General features: G+C 49.2%; 3 protein-coding genes across 4 annotated transcripts; 2 read left to right on the forward strand and 1 right to left on the reverse strand.

The window, feature by feature from the left end:
- The first annotated feature begins 814 nt into the window (after positions 1-814).
- Positions 815-2,201, forward strand: ddt (D-dopachrome tautomerase). Its single transcript, XM_057036227.1, has 3 exons — positions 815-1,024; positions 1,205-1,380; positions 1,485-2,201. The coding sequence occupies exons 1-3, from the start codon at positions 917-919 to the stop codon at positions 1,555-1,557; spliced, it is 357 nt and encodes a 118-aa protein (XP_056892207.1). The 5' UTR covers positions 815-916; the 3' UTR covers positions 1,558-2,201.
- Positions 2,202-4,045: 1,844 nt separating this feature from the next.
- Positions 4,046-6,879, forward strand: LOC130527586 (MAPK regulated corepressor interacting protein 2-like). Its single transcript, XM_057036226.1, has 5 exons — positions 4,046-4,605; positions 4,729-4,798; positions 5,278-5,411; positions 6,205-6,309; positions 6,472-6,879. The coding sequence occupies exons 1-5, from the start codon at positions 4,551-4,553 to the stop codon at positions 6,540-6,542; spliced, it is 435 nt and encodes a 144-aa protein (XP_056892206.1). The 5' UTR covers positions 4,046-4,550; the 3' UTR covers positions 6,543-6,879.
- Positions 6,880-7,186: 307 nt separating this feature from the next.
- Positions 7,187-15,069, reverse strand: slx4 (SLX4 structure-specific endonuclease subunit homolog (S. cerevisiae)). 2 transcript variants are annotated; one of them, XM_057036207.1, is made up of 14 exons: positions 14,777-15,069; positions 13,908-14,352; positions 13,540-13,747; positions 13,088-13,300; positions 12,723-12,943; positions 12,338-12,651; positions 11,840-12,077; positions 11,308-11,474; positions 11,073-11,219; positions 10,823-10,992; positions 8,870-10,731; positions 8,384-8,480; positions 7,974-8,288; positions 7,187-7,745 (listed from the first exon to the last, which is right to left on the reverse strand). In XM_057036207.1, exons 2-14 carry the CDS (start codon positions 14,314-14,316, stop codon positions 7,361-7,363), a joined length of 4,746 nt encoding a protein of 1,581 aa, XP_056892187.1. In that variant the 5' UTR covers positions 14,317-14,352; positions 14,777-15,069; the 3' UTR covers positions 7,187-7,360. The 2 variants fall into 2 exon arrangements, with proteins under 2 accessions (XP_056892187.1, XP_056892188.1); XM_057036208.1 differs by having other exon boundaries at positions 12,365-12,651; positions 14,777-15,063.
- Positions 15,070-15,081: the final 12 nt, after the last annotated feature.

The raw sequence follows: 15,081 nt of genomic DNA on the forward strand, positions 1-15,081 counted from the left end.
TCCTGTAATCAACAGTTGGCTTTGTTTCTTTTTGGAGTCGCCGGTTGTTGTCTTGCCTTGCCTCTTAGTTTTTGTTTGCTTATTTTTCTATGGGCCCTATTTTTCTTATTTAGATATCCTTTTTTTGTTAGCATATTGAGTTGTGGTTTGTGTTTAGCACGACTGTGACCTGTTGGGTTTTGGGCAGAGGAAGGTCAGCACAGCAGTGGTGCGGAGGTCCTATTAAAATGAGGCTGGTTGTCCTTGTTTTGTGGTTTTCAGATTGTAGCTTTGTGTGTAGTTATTCTGGTGGATTTCTGTTTTGTATTATTAGTCTTTAAAGTTGGAGTGACCTCTGCCACAGCTAGTCCACATAGTTTCCTCTGTCTACCAAGCTGTACCCCTGAACTGCCACACGCAGTTCAACACAAACCCTGCCGCATCAGCATATATTAAATTTAAATATATTTTAATGTTTCATTCGCTGAGATCCATGGTTGGGTTCATTTTATTTTATCCAATCGTTTATTTTTGAGAAGTTTCCACCAGTACTGTCCCTCAGCGTATGCATGTAATAGACCAAGTGACCAATGGGGGCGCTGTTGAGTTCTTTCCCTCGGTGCTTTGAGTTTTCCCTTCAAAATAAAATGATCTGAACGTCGTCATACAAATAATTCCTGGAGCTGCGACGCATATGCTGCATTTAAATACAAAAATGGATTTACCATAAAGGCTTGAAAATAAAACTGCGATCATCACATCCCGTGAAACGGAAGGTGCGTCCTGCAAAAGTCTCCCTACCTTAATTTGACAGAACAGATAGGGTCGCTTTTTTTTCTTTTCTTTTTGGGAGCTGGAAGTTGGAGCATTGGCCTCTCTCTCTACCCACACCACTAGAGGGAATTGTCACTACCTGGACGCGTGTTGGGGAGTTAAAATGCCGTTTGTCGAGCTGCAGAGCAACTTGGCCGCCGGCTGCTTCTCCGAAGACTTTTTAAAGAAGCTGTGCTCCTGCGCGGCGGCCTCGCTAAATAAACCCGAGGACGTGAGTGTCACCAGCAGATTAGCAAATAGTGTGTGTTCATCTTTTATTCGGCAGCCCGGTTGCGTAATTCCACGTGCGTGCGCAGAATGGACCGTGCACGCCAAAGGGCCAATAGAGTGTTGTTGTTATTCATGGCAGCATCGCAGACATGATGGGTTTGTGTGTTTTCCTCCACCTCAGCGGATGAACGTGGTGGTCAAGCCGGGGCTGCCCATGCTGATCGCGGGCTCCTGCTCTCCGTGCGCGTCCGTGTCGGTGTCCGCGATTGGCGCGACCGACTCCGCGGACAAGAACAAGGAGCACAGCGCCAAGATCTTTGAGTTCCTGAGCCGCGAGCTGGGCCTGAGTGAAGACAGGTGAGGGCTTCCAACCCAACCTGCTGCCAGCGGTTCAACCAGCCTTGCATTTATGATGTCAGAGTGTGTTTCCGTGCGTAAATGATTGACACATGTCTCCGCAGGATTGTGATCCAGTTCCACGCTCTGCAACCTCACCAGGTCGGCAAGAAGGGGACCGTCATGAGCTTCCTGTGAAGATGATGCTGTTCATAGAGCTATTCTCGGAGAAGAAGCACACAGGAGACTGGATTAGTATTTTAAAATCCCACTCTCATAATTTTGTTTCTCAAATCGTAGAAGCCTTGTGTTGATCTAACCAGATCCCGTCCACGGGGAGCTCGATCCTGCCGGGATTTCTTTCCTACCACGTGGTTTCCTCATGGTGGGATAGAAAACCCGGCTGGGTGGAGCCAGGACGGGGTTTGGACACCTGAAGCTTGAACAAGCGTTGAACAAAATGTAGATTCTATTACATTTTTAAAAGTGAAACATAAATATATACTGAATCTATTTTTTTGGAATTGACAACTGTCTTAATCCGGAATTGACAATATATTTAAAAGTGGACATATACTGGCCTTTCCAAAAATGGCTGTAACATCTAGCTTAAAAAGAAATGGCAGCATGGTGGTTGCTGCATATAAAAGAGAGCCAGCTGTTAATTTTGTTACTGCACAGCTTTGTCGTAACGTTTTTAATAAATAGACAGTAAACAGCACACGTGTCTGGTTAATACAGCCTGAGTGCTACTGACCAGTTCCAGTCTTCCAATCTTCATAAATACTGCATATCACTTTGATCTTAAGTTAAAAAATAAAAAGAACTCAGTCAGGAAATAAGAGTTTGTTCGTTTTTTAATGACATGCAGGTCATTTATTGTCTGGATAACTGAGCGGTGCAGCAACAAATGGGTTTTGGGGGGCTCCAGTTGTTAGATGATTCGGCTGACAATTTCAGAACAGGACACAGTCAAGATGCAGCCCAGACATCAACACGCTTGTTGCTGCCACTCCCCCCCCCCCCCCCCCCCATGTGAAATACCTGTAAATCTGTTGTGGCGCCACCTGGCGGTCAAACCCGAGCACTACGAGGCGGAGTGACCGATATTGTGGACCTGCACATTTAATTCTTAAACTGTCCTGAAACGTGTTAAAATTGACCCCATCAACATGGAACAGATCAGGAGCGAACTGAGGATAAGTCCACGGAAAAACTGCTGGTCCAGACAAAGTGTGTCCCCAGCTGCATACAGATGTGTGCCAGTGGACGGGGACGGCCCCTCCAGCAGGTCTTCACCCTTAGTCTTCAACCATGGAGGGTTTCCAATGTGTGGAAGACATCCTGCAGGGCCTCGGGGGATAAATGACCATCAGATGATGATGAAAACTCTTCCTCAGTCTCATCAGACGACAACGGCAACATGACCCAGTTAGCATACTGGACCGAGGCTGGCGTGGTGGACGCTGTCCTGCATCTCTTGGATCGAGCCCACACGCACCTGGACAAGGGGAGCGAATCTAGCCAGGATGCAAATGCAAGATTTGGGACTTTGGACAGGATGTCAGGAGAACTTTGTGTCTGAGCAGTGACTCCAGCTTTATCATCACTAACAGCACTGGAGTCAGCATGTCTCGGTGTTCTGGAGTGTTCTGCCTCAGTGAGTTTTCCAGAACTTGATCTCTGCTCCAAATCTTTCACCTGGACTGTTGATCAGTGTCCTGGCAGATGATCTGTCCAAGCGTAGGTGAGTGAAGAGCGAGTAGGAACTGTAATGATTAATACGAGCCAGGATAAGCCTGTCTGAGCTGCTTCTTGCCCCCTGAAGTGCGGGTTAAAACTGCCAAGGACAGAGCCTGTCAGGCGGGTTTTCCCTGATTAAATCACACCTTGTTTATGTCTGTTTGAAACTCTTTGTGATTAGTGATTGAATAGGTATTAAGTTTGGATGTAAGTCGTTTTTCTGACCACCCCTTCTGCGTATTTGTTACGATTGGCTAAATAGGTGAAAGGTGGTCGCTCCTCCCCCGGCTGTCCATCACAGGAACGTGCTGTTACGTCACGGGGGATCTCATAAAGCGACCCATCATCACCAGGACCAGGCTGACCGGAAATCAAAACTAACTTCATAATAAAAGCCCTGTGACGACCAACGCGTATTAACGGTATGGTCATACAGGACTTTTTATAAATAACCAAATAATATAAGAAATATTTTAATGTAGTTGAAATGACCATGGATGGTGGATTATATAACTAAGTGCACTCTTGGTGATAGTTGTGTTGCAAAGTATTGTAATTATACAAAAATGTACGTTTATTTTGCCTCACTTTAGCCTGGGATTTTCGTCTGTTAAAACCCTCTAAACTATATCTTTTGTTAAACTCCTCTGCAAAAAAATTCATTTAATTTTATTTAAAAGACTGATGGATATTTTCCCTTGCACACTTTTCCCATATTCCTTTCTTTTTAGCAAAGTAAAAATATTTGTCCGATAATAGAACATAGATAGAAATAAAGTTTTAAATTGTGTATCATGATAAATACAGTAAGAGTGAAACAGAAAATAACTCTAGCAATGACTGGATAATCACTAATTCATCAAATATGTTACGTTGGCGATGTTATAAAACTTTTGTTATGTGACTTCTTTTATTTTGGAAATCCCTACCGGAAACGCAACTCTGATAACACGATCTGCGCGTGGCCGGTTTCGTCCCGTGAAATTACCCAACTGTGCAGTATCCTTGCAAACTGTCAGAGGTCGGAGGCGTCTTCGTCAATCAGAGGACAGACTGTCCAGCCTGGAGTGTCCCTTTTCCTGGACGTCCGGAAGCGCAAGAGTCCGTCCTCTGTCTCGCTGATCCCTGCATGTGCAGCCTCTTTCTCCTTGGATGACCTACACGGCACCTCTGTCAGGAGCAGCAGACGTCGCTTCTTTCCGACTGGACACCTGCTGGTTCGGAGGAGCCGCGGGGGGAAATCGGGTTAATCCAGCGGGCACCGAGTCACGGCGGCCGCAGGCCGGGACTGGAGCAGCTGACCTCGGCAGGCGAACTCGGCCGCAGCCGCTCGTCGCCCCGTCGTTTCTGCGTCAGGGGGAGCTGTTTTCAGGGCTGACAGCCAAAGTTTGCGCCACCGCCTCCAGCAGAGGAACTTTACGGATATTTTGGAGGTTCCCGGCGCTCACATGATGTACACAATCACCAGGGGTCCCAGCAAACTTGTTACACAACGGAGAACAGGTTGGTACGGGGCCATGATGCAACGTGACATCATCCGACTGTCGCGCGGTGCTTAAAGTTTCCTTTTCCTGGGGATTTAAAACTGTCGTGGAAGGTGTTGGACTCTTTTATTTTGTCTTACAGGTCCTACGCAGCAAGTCGAGAGTAAATTCAGCGACCTAAAGATCAAACCAACGTCGTGGCTCTCCACAAAGTAAGAACTTTCCCGATCACGGTGCTTGTTGTGCCGTTTGCCGTCTTCAGCACGCGGCTCCAACCCCAAATATTCCGCACGTGGGCCGCCAGCGCGATCACGTCTCACGCGCTCGTGACTCCTGGTAACCGCGCGACATCCATTATCGGACGCAAACTTTCCCACCCTCGGTGACACCTCACTACGGAAGTGAGGTGTCGTATTTGGACCTCACCTGTCCCACACCTGTCCCTCGGAACCCCCCTCACATCTATCATTTATCTCTTTAAACTCGACGTAACATCATTGAGCGTCTGTTTGGTTGTTTCAGTCATTAAAAACCTTTTAAAAATGTGCGTCATGAACACACCTGTGTGCTAATTGCAATTTCCGGCAGAATTTCAGCTACATCAGTGACTAAAGTGAGATTATTTTGGTAAAATGTTTGAATTCCTCGTACTTTACTGATGGAAAACCTATTTTCTTCCATTTGTCTTCAGCTCTCCACCCCCCAAGATCGTCTTCAACCGCCTGAACGGGAAGCGTTACCACACCGCCGCCACACAGAAGACGCCCGACTTTGCGGAGGGATTCACCCCAGCTCATGAGGAGAACGTCAGGTTTGTCTACGAAGGTAAGGGTCCACGGTGGGGGTCAAAGGTCAGAACCGTTGTGGCTGCCAGAGCTATCAGACACATTGTTAATGATGGATAGAGTAGCTGTTTTCAAGAGATAATTGTACCGCCAAGAGATAATTTAATCATCATGTCTGCAAACAAGTGAAGGTGGGGGGGGGGGGGTTATTATTTCAGTTGTGACATTTGCTGTGAAAAGGTCATTAAAAAAATCTAAAGTTCACACATTCTCATTTTTAATTTAAAGTTTCAAATATGCAGGAAAGGTTTGGCTTGATCACTTTTGGGGTCATGGGGGTGGGGGGGGGGGTGCCCCTGGGTGAGTGGCATGCTCAGGGCACTTGATTTGGGTGTGGGGGCAGTGCTCTAGCATGTCCTCTGCCACCAGGACACCTGGTTTCCATGTCCATGCTGGGTCTTGAACCAGGAACCCTCAGTCTCTCAGCCCAGTCCTTAACAGCCTGAGCCACCCCCATCCTTCCTGATCCCCCCATCCTTCCTGATCCCTAAAGGATCTGTCAGTTAACTGGTTTCACTTAAAATAACCCGTAAAAAACACAATAAAACACACAAACACTGAGTGACAATATGTGCAGTTTGGCTGAAGGTGAGCAGCGACCTTCAGGCTTATCTGGAGGAGATTTAGGGCGGCTAAAAACACGCCACGGGCCAGTCAGCCCACTCTGTGACACAAGTCTAATTGACCCGAGCAAACACGTTTATTGGGACAGTCGTTTGCATGCTAATGCTCATATTTACATCATCTTAAGCACTGTGTGTGCTTGCCTGCAGCGTGGCAGGAGGTGGAGCAGAAGTTGGAGGGCGAAGCCAGCGGGGACTCCCCCAGCCAGGGGCCCATTCAGTACACCGAGAAGACTCCCAGCGCACCCATGAAGAGTAAGTGCCTCGGCTCTGCAGGAGAAACCCCCCCCTTTTCAGTCCCGGACGCCGCCCGTTGGACTGGTTTGTGCGGCGTTTTGCCCCACGTGACCCCGGCTGGTCCAGATAAACCAGATGCTGGAAATCTGAAATACTTAAATGCACTTTCTCTCCGTGCAGACTTTGTGCCCATAGACCTGGAGGAGTGGTGGGCGCAGCGGTTCCTCGCCAACATCGCCAACCTGTCATGACTGGCTCAAGCTTCGCGCTGGGACGGGAAGCGCCCGCGGCCCCGCGCCTAGCCGGCGCCGCGAGGGTGGAGACGGTCCACCTGCGCGATCGGCGACGTTCGAAACATTTGGAATCTGATTCGGTGCCCCGCGCTTCACGCTCGGCCGAGGCGCTCGGGCCAAGTTCCAGCGACCGGACTGTGATCTCACAGCGCCGACCGGACGCCGCGCCGCTACGAAGGAGCCTTTTTTTTCTTGCTAAAGAAGCCGCGTCCGTCCTCCCGCGCGCTCCCGGCGAGTCGTCTTTTTCAAATAGATCAAGGAGCGAGAAAAGTAAAGGTTGTTTTTCCAAATTGTTGACCCGTGTGAAGAATTCTTTTCCCACTCCAACACACCTGCACCTTTAGGAACGATGAAACGGCGGCGTTTGTCAAATCCTGACGCGTAAAAACAGCGCGGAGGAACTGGTTCTTCACCTCGGCTCTGTTCCGCCTTTGGGGGTCTGTTGTGCTCCGTCGGGTTCCTGAGAGTTTTTTTTTTTTTTAAAATCCAGTAAATACCTATTCAAAAAAAGCTACATTTGGGTATTTTGTGTAAAAGTGAAAGTACAGCGAGAGACCGGGTTAATGGTTAACACACCGTCACCCACACCAGATAACCCAGTGTCAAATTCACAACATTGACATTTTTTATTTTCTTCATAAAAGTTCACCATAAAAAACTCAATTCCGATCAGAATATTCAAATAATAATAAAATAACCCGTCCGCCCTCATTTAAAATGGTAAAACAGCAGGTCCCCTTCAGGTAAACTGGTAGTAACGGCAGGTTCGTCAACCTTTAACCTGTGGCTGGAACTCCTTTTTTCCTCCTCGGCCCGTTTTCCCCCGCTGGCGCCGGCCTCTTACCCGTCCTCTTGGCCCGCCGGCGCCGGGCCGCAGGCTGACCTGGTTTGGCCGTGGTGAACGTGATGCACTGGGAGTCCAGGTAATCTGCCAGCTTGGAGATACCCAGACGGATCCCGGCTGCTTTTAGTCGTCCCTGGAACTGGGACAGAACGAGAGGCCGGTACTCCAGGATCTGAGCGTAGAGGTCGGGGTCGGACAGGATCAAGGAGCGCACCGCCTGGAGGCGATCCTGCAGGCGCGACGTAGCCTGGGAGGCAGAGATCCCGCAGTCGGAGTCCGAGTCCCCATCGGAGGAGGGGACCAGCTCCGGGTTGGACCTGTGAGAGAGGATGAATGTTAAAAGGGTTAAAACCGCCCCATTTATGCTATTAGATCTACAAATTCCGCCCCGCTTCCTGGATCCTGATTGCTCGCTCATACTTGGTTCATAAATTTGAATTTGCTGCCTATTTAGTGTGTTTGAATGATGATTCTTTAGCCAACACCTGCACATTGACTGAGCCATCGGAATAAATCATTTTAAAAGCAACAATTAAACACGGTACCGTTCAGACTCGTCACTGGCAGCAGTTGAGGAGGTGTTGGATCCCTGTGAGGCAGAAAGAAGCTCTACCTGATCCTCACAGCTGGGTTCCAGAGGGGAGGTGGATGGAGGAATAGTGGGTTCCTTAAACTTTACAGGCTGTGAGCAGGAATGCTGCCTGTTGCCAGTGGCAACCGAAGAGGGCCTCATCCCCGTTGCGCAGCTCCCAGGTGGGGCCTCGTCCTCAGAGTCAGAGCCGACCAGCTGGTGGGTGTACTGGTGGATCTCCTTCAGTTTGAGGATCATCTGGCGCTTCGGTAAAGGCCGGACGCCGAACCTGCGCGGAGCAGAGAGCGGTTTGTCTGACGTCGCCTCCCCGGCCAGGGTGAGGTCATCCCGACAGCGTGGGGATAAAAACGAGAGCAAACTGACCTGTTGAGCTTGTTCTTGAGCTCTGGCGTGTCCATGTCAGAGTAGTGGGGCATGGGTGTGATGGGCACCAAGGCGCGCCGCCTCTTCTGGCGAGAAACTACCGAGAAACGCAGCCCAGATACGTTCTTTAAATGCAGGCTTTTCTTTAGAAACACGAATATACACAATTTTATTTGTCGTCATCCTGCCCTGAGGTGTGTTTAAGGGGTGTTTAAGCATCGGAGCCTCAGGAAAGTGAAGCGTGGAGGTGGCTCTAGCAAACAGAGGCCTCCGTGGCTCGGCCCCGACCCTCTGGAATTCTGTCCACGCTGCTTCCACTTTATTTAAAAGACGGCTCACGCGCCATCCGTTCCTCAGATTCCAACCGTTCCTCTTTCTCCGTCTATCCCAGTTTTACTCTGCCTCACTAAACACCCCCGGGTCATTGAAAGGTTATTCACAGCGTGCTGATTTCTGTTGCTGTGTGGAAACGTGAGCAGTGCCTACCGGGCGTTTGGAGTCGCGCAGAAGGGTTGATTCTTTGAGAGAGAGGAAGAACCTCCTCCTCCTCCTCCTCCTCCTCCTCCTCCTCCTCCCATCTGTCCCATGTGTTTGGGTCCAGGAGACTGGTGCTGAGCTGGGGTGGAGACCTGGAGGATGCTTGTGGTGAAGAGACCGTCTGAGCCTGTATGTCGGGGGCTGGTTGGGAGCAGTGGGCCTCGGAGGGGGATGAACCCGCATCAGGACTGGGTGGCGGGAGCCGACGGCCGGAGCCTGAACCTGCATCCTGCGGTTCCCGAGGAGGCTCCTGCCGACTGCTGTCTCTACTGTCTTCCAGCCGCAGACTGAAGCAGCCTGGGTTAGCATCGTTGAGACCCCAGGAGTCATTAAACGCCATCGGGGGCTCGTCCATATCAATGAGAAAGCATGAGGGGGCAGCTTCTTCTCTTTCTCCCTTCTCTATTGTTCCACTTCCTGTTACATCACTTTTTGGGCTTTCTGGTGCGCCGACCTCTGCTAGCTGTCCCTGTGAAAGATGAAAACTGGCCTGCTCTGTCCTGTCTGCCGGCTCCTCCTCCGTCCTCCTCTGCGTATCAAAGCTGCAGCGCCGCATGGAGCTGCCAGGAGGAGCTGGATGCTTCTGGATCTCGGGGTGCAGTGGGGTGCTGCTGTGGGGGGCCGATCTCTCCGGATTTACCTCGAGAACATCGCCCTCTACTGAACAAATGCGAGTAAACGCTCCCGCCGAATCGGGAGAAGAGAAAAACGGAGCCGAAGTGTCGCTTTTTGGGAACAGCTGCATCCTGAAAATGCTGCTCCTGGTCTGAGTGGAGCTGCTAGAGGTGCTTTTACTGTGTTGGACTGGGGTGGATGGGATTAGCCAGGACAGCTCAGGAGAGCAGTCCAGCGGACTCTGGTCTGCAGTCGGACAATCGGGACTACACTCGGCGCCGGCGAGTTTTTTGAAACCCATATTGGATTTGCTAGGATACGGTCTGATCTGGGTGTAGTGAGGAAGAGGAGAATCTGGGGAAGGACTGCTGGAGTCAGACAGAACAATGAGCTCGGGTTCCTTCTTTTTCTGCTGTTGATCAGGAGAAAGATCAATGCTCAAACCACAGCGACTCTGACTTTTGTGCTTTGGAAGGAAACCTTCAGGCTCACAGTCACGCTGTTGACCAGGGGATTCGCCTGGGACGGGGAGGGTCGACGTAGCAGGGGGGGCGCTGAGGGACAGGTCGTCAGCAACGCTCGCTGACGACTGAAGTAAGTTTCTGCCCGGCGGATCAGGTGATAATTTAGGAAACACTTTAGCATTTGGAGTTTGAGGGATCTGAACAGAGCAGGATGAGGACGGGAGGTCTCCTTCCTGACAGTTCCCCAAAGAGTCTGAAAAGAGGCTGCTGTAGCTGCGGTCTAGATCGGGGTCCAACCCCAGGACTCGATTTGCATTTGTGACGTCATGGCATGTTGATTCTTTAGCTATGGACAGGTTTGTAGACTCCTCTCCACTCTGCTCCTGCTCAGGCTCGTTGTCACTCTCCTCGTCTTTTTTTCTCTGCGTGGCAGCAAACTCATAGATTTCCTCCAGCTCTTTCTCGTTCACTCTCTCCTCACAAATCTCCCCGTCACCCGCTGTAAAATCCTTATCTTCCTCTGCTGATTTCTCTCTATCGTGTCCTTTATCTCCAGCAGCAGCCTCAATGTCCTCATCCTCCTCGTTCCACATGGAGCGGAGCAGGTCCGAGAAGGCCTCGTCTTTCTGGCTGTCAGCATTTTCCCTGTTCGCGGTGTCTTCATCATGTCCCTGACTCGCTGCTTCCTCTTGGGTAAGCTCACAAAGCTGCGCCAGCTGCTTTAAGTCAAATCTTTACACGAAACCAGGAAAAAAAAGACAAATCAGTTTGTGGTAACTGAGGCAACCTGAGAAACAAAAGGCGGCAACAAAGGTGATCTAACCTGGATGCAAGCTCCAGCACATGGAGGCGCAATGATGGAGGGATGGAGAAGTGAGCTGTGTAAAGGTATTGCAACAAAGCAAACACTGCCTGTCCCGGGATGTCACTAATTAAAATCCTCTGGGCTGCAGGCATTCCTTCCTCCTGCACACCAAAGCCATTTTCATGAACCTGTGTAGAGTCGAGGAGGGACACAGGTTAGAGTACAGAGAAACAGGATGCAATGACATTTCTGTCGTGGTGTTATTTACCATCTCTACCAGCAGGGGGCAGCGTGCGTACAACATAAAGGAATGCGCAAAGTAGACGTCACCAGAGTCCACCTGGAGCTGCACATCACTGAGCTGAGGATTGTTAACCATGCTGCCCAGGTCTGAACTTAGGCATGAGAAAGCCACCTAAAGAGTTAAATTACACTTGGTTTGATTGAATCAACTATAATGAGGACACATATGTCAGTATTAGAGTAGCAACGATTGCTCCTACTGATCTGAGGCTTCCTGAATGGTCCTGTCCTCTGAGCTGGCCGGTTTGTCTCCTGGTTTGGTTCGCTGCTGAATTTGTGTGTGGGAAGTCACTGGTGCAGAGGTCAGCCTGGTCCTCTGGCTCTTCCTGAACAAACCCACTTGGAACAAGGCTTGTGTTCTGAACATCTGTGGGAACAAAGACCATGAAATCTCATGATATGGAACTAGGACAGCAGGGCGCACGTCTGGGTTTAAATAAAGAATACAGTTACAGTAGAAAACAGTCAAAAGAAATCTCACTTTGTAATAGGTAAAAAAAGAAATCTGAAGATAGAAAGGATTGTTTTTTAGAGGGTAAAAATATAATAAAACTATTTTCTAAACAGGTGATTGTGAGCTATTCATGTATCTTTCTGTTTAAAATAACACATACCTTCTCTAAATTAAACTCAGATTGTGTTTATAGACTCTATAATGTGGCCAAATTAGCAATCTGTAAATTAATGCAGTGTGTGTGTGTGTGTGTGTGTGTGTGAGAGTGTGTGTGTCACCTCTATCAGAGCATGAAGCTGAGTGACTCGACTGGCTGAGGACTATGCAGTCTTCAGCCAGCTCCATCAAGTCTCGAAACACTTGAGTGCTGACTGGCAGCTCCTCCGTTGCCATGGAGGCAGCAGCCGTCGGCGACGGTGGAAGGATGGATTCCTCGGTTGTGACGGCAGGGACTCGTTCTTGAGCGGGACAGTCAGAAGATGCAGATGTGATACTGCTGGAAGGGACTGGGCTGATCTAGAGAAATAAGATATGATTTAAATGCTTTAGAATGTGAAACATTTAAGCTAATTGTTCATTGGAAGACTGATTATTTTCACATTTATATGAACAGAAACCAGGCAATGTAACTAAATTCAAACATTTCATCCGCCTGTGACTTAATGTCTTACAGTAATCCAGCAGTTAATGTTGTCGACACACTCGTTTTTAGTATTTTAATAATGATAAAACAACAGTCCTGCGGTGGCTTTTAACACATAAATAAATCAATCTACTTGAAAGGAATTCTGAACGCTTCTCACTGTTGCAGCGTCCGAGATCGTGAAGAATCCCCTGAGATCGTGGGTGTAGAGGTCCGACTGGTGGGCGGGGTCTTCCAGCAGCGAGCTCCTCTGCCAGAGGGGGGCTGCACCGCTCCACCCAGGAAGGCTGCTGGGGCAGCGTGGTGGGGTCGGGGGCGAGGGCGGCCGATTGCAGAGGAGCAGGGCAGACGCCCGCTCCTGTAGTCTGGTCAGAGCCGCCTCCACATCCTGAACTAGAAGCAGCGGAGGTGGTCGAGGTAGCGCCCGCTTTTTCTTCTTTCCCTTACCTGCGCAGAGAAGGGAGAGGAGACGCAGCTGGAGATCACGCACACCTTCACGGTGAAGCAGTTGGCAGTACCTGTGTCCGACATCCACGTTAGCGCTGGGATGGAGGTGCGAGAGGCCGCGGGCTCTGGCTGCAACGCTCTCTCTGCCTCCCTCTCCTGTTCATACAGGGAGGAGGACAGGGCCAAGGCCACCATGGTTTTCTCATCCAAAACTTCAGCCTTTTTTCTGGGCTTCTTTGCTCGGACACCCGTCCTGGACGAACCTTTTCTCTTTGTGGGTACAGTCTCTGCGCTACAGATTTAAAAAAAAGTGATGCGGAGGTTTGATCGAATAAAGCGACTTGACTGCTGATGTTGACAATGTGATAGTTGAGACAATATTTCAGAGAAACGTTACGTGTTTTACTGACAATAACCGTGACAAAATGGGACTCACAGCGCGTGTGCATTCTGTCTCTCCTCAGCTTGTCTGTGCAGAGCCTGAAGCAGCTCAGCTGGGGAGACGCCCATGTCCGAGGAGCAGCGCTTCAGGTGGGCCGAATGACTCTTGGGGGACTTAAACCTCTTCCCACAGATGGGACAATTGGGGACAGCAGAAGACGAAGGCAGAGGAGGCACTGAAGCACTTCCTTCGCTTTCATCCAAACACCTGCAATCGAGATCATTCTCGTTCTGTGCGAACTACAGTTAAGATTTCATTCCAACTGTAAAGAAAATACCTCTGAATTTTTCAGTTTTTCCTTTTAAAAATCCCAATCCCCAAAAAAATCATCTACTGCCAAAGTTCTTCGCAAACAAACCAGTATTTGGTTGTGTCCTGAAGTTTTCTGCTTGCGTCCACCTTGTATTCAAGGTCCTTGCAGTAAACACAAGAAATGTGGTGCGCACCTGTTCACGTGCTGTGTCCTCCCCGCAGGAGTCATGTGCGTCAGCTCTTTGTTGCAGATATGACAGAAGAAGAGACCTCCATCCATCAAATCACCCGCCTGGGCTCGCACTGCTTCTCTGTCCAGCTCCTCTTGCAACTGCAGGGCCAGTGCCTCATCGCTGTCCTCCGGCTCCAGGGGACCGTTGGAGCTGAAGGGCTCGGGGCTACCTGAGAACAGTAGACGTAAATGTTAAGGCAATTTAGTACAATGCTCACAAAGCCTCTTCTTTTTATTTAATTACCACCTAACCATATTGACAATGCTCCTTAATGCGCGTCATCTCACCTATTTCCTACCTAGCTGTCTCTCCCAAACATGTTAACTCACCTTTATGCTTCATCAGTGTTGGAGGGGGCACATCAAGGGTGGGATTGTTGTTCGTGTGAACCATTTTCTGTGGACTGGTCCTCTTGAACTCCTGCATTCTTTGCAACACTTTGTCCTTTGCGGTCCATCCTCCCTCCACTCTGCTGGCCTCTTCGGATTTTAATCCACTAACGACCCCCGGGATTGCCTCTGCGGGTGCACCAACTGGCTGGGCACCAGCACCTCTGGGGCCAGAGTTGCCATCTTTATTGTGTTTCCTCTTTCCCTTGGCATCACCAGACAGACGAGGTGGCTGCTTCTCTGCTTTCCTTTGCGGTCGAGGCTCACCCTGTTTCTTTCGGGCTGGTTTCAGCAGCTTAGAGCAGACTTCCACAAAATCCTGGCACGAATCATCCATTATGGTAGACATGATCTTACATTAACTGGCCATCCCGGCGCCCACCAACTGTAAAGCCCAGGAAACAAATTGTTTACTTCAGCTACCATGGGAACCGGGGGACAACTTAAGGGTCATTAAGCTTTACGATGCAAAAAGAATATATATTTTTTCCGTCTCTATCTTTATCTTGTCAGGATAACATGCTCACTTTGTAAGGCTAAAAGTTATAAGGTCGACTGTGTTAGTCCATAAATATGCTAGACCTACTGTGACTGAAGTGATAACGGCACTGAAGATGACGGCTGTTATATTAATTACCACTATATTAACTGTTTTTGCAAGACCCGGGGTCATTGGAACTGCTGTACCCGCATCCTGAATTGCGCTCATTATGATCAAATTCCTTATAATTAGATGTTTGACGAGATATCAGCTGTGAAAACAATTCGGACAGTAAGCAGCCAGCTAGCTGCTCGTTGTTTGTCCTCACCGGGGTTCGTTCTTCTTCTTTAGTTTCACGCCTCATTGCTGTTCATTCACAATAGTGGCGATTTAAAGTTAAATTGGATGCCGATTTGTAATTATGGGCGATTAAACGTTAAAACCGAAGTGCGTTCCATCACAATATTTTCGTAAACCGCTCATTTTTGCTTCCGGTCATGTGACTGGAAACGCGATTGATCACGTGATTGCAGCAAAAGACGCTGCGGCGTTGTACTTCCAGGATCCCCATGTGCCCAATATTAGGTATCAAATTGTGTAATTTTTTATAGATACTAGTCAAACCTATATGTG

This window comes from Takifugu flavidus, chromosome 6 (genome assembly GCF_003711565.1).
Source record: "Takifugu flavidus isolate HTHZ2018 chromosome 6, ASM371156v2, whole genome shotgun sequence".
NCBI classification, from domain to species: domain Eukaryota; kingdom Metazoa; phylum Chordata; class Actinopteri; order Tetraodontiformes; family Tetraodontidae; genus Takifugu; species Takifugu flavidus.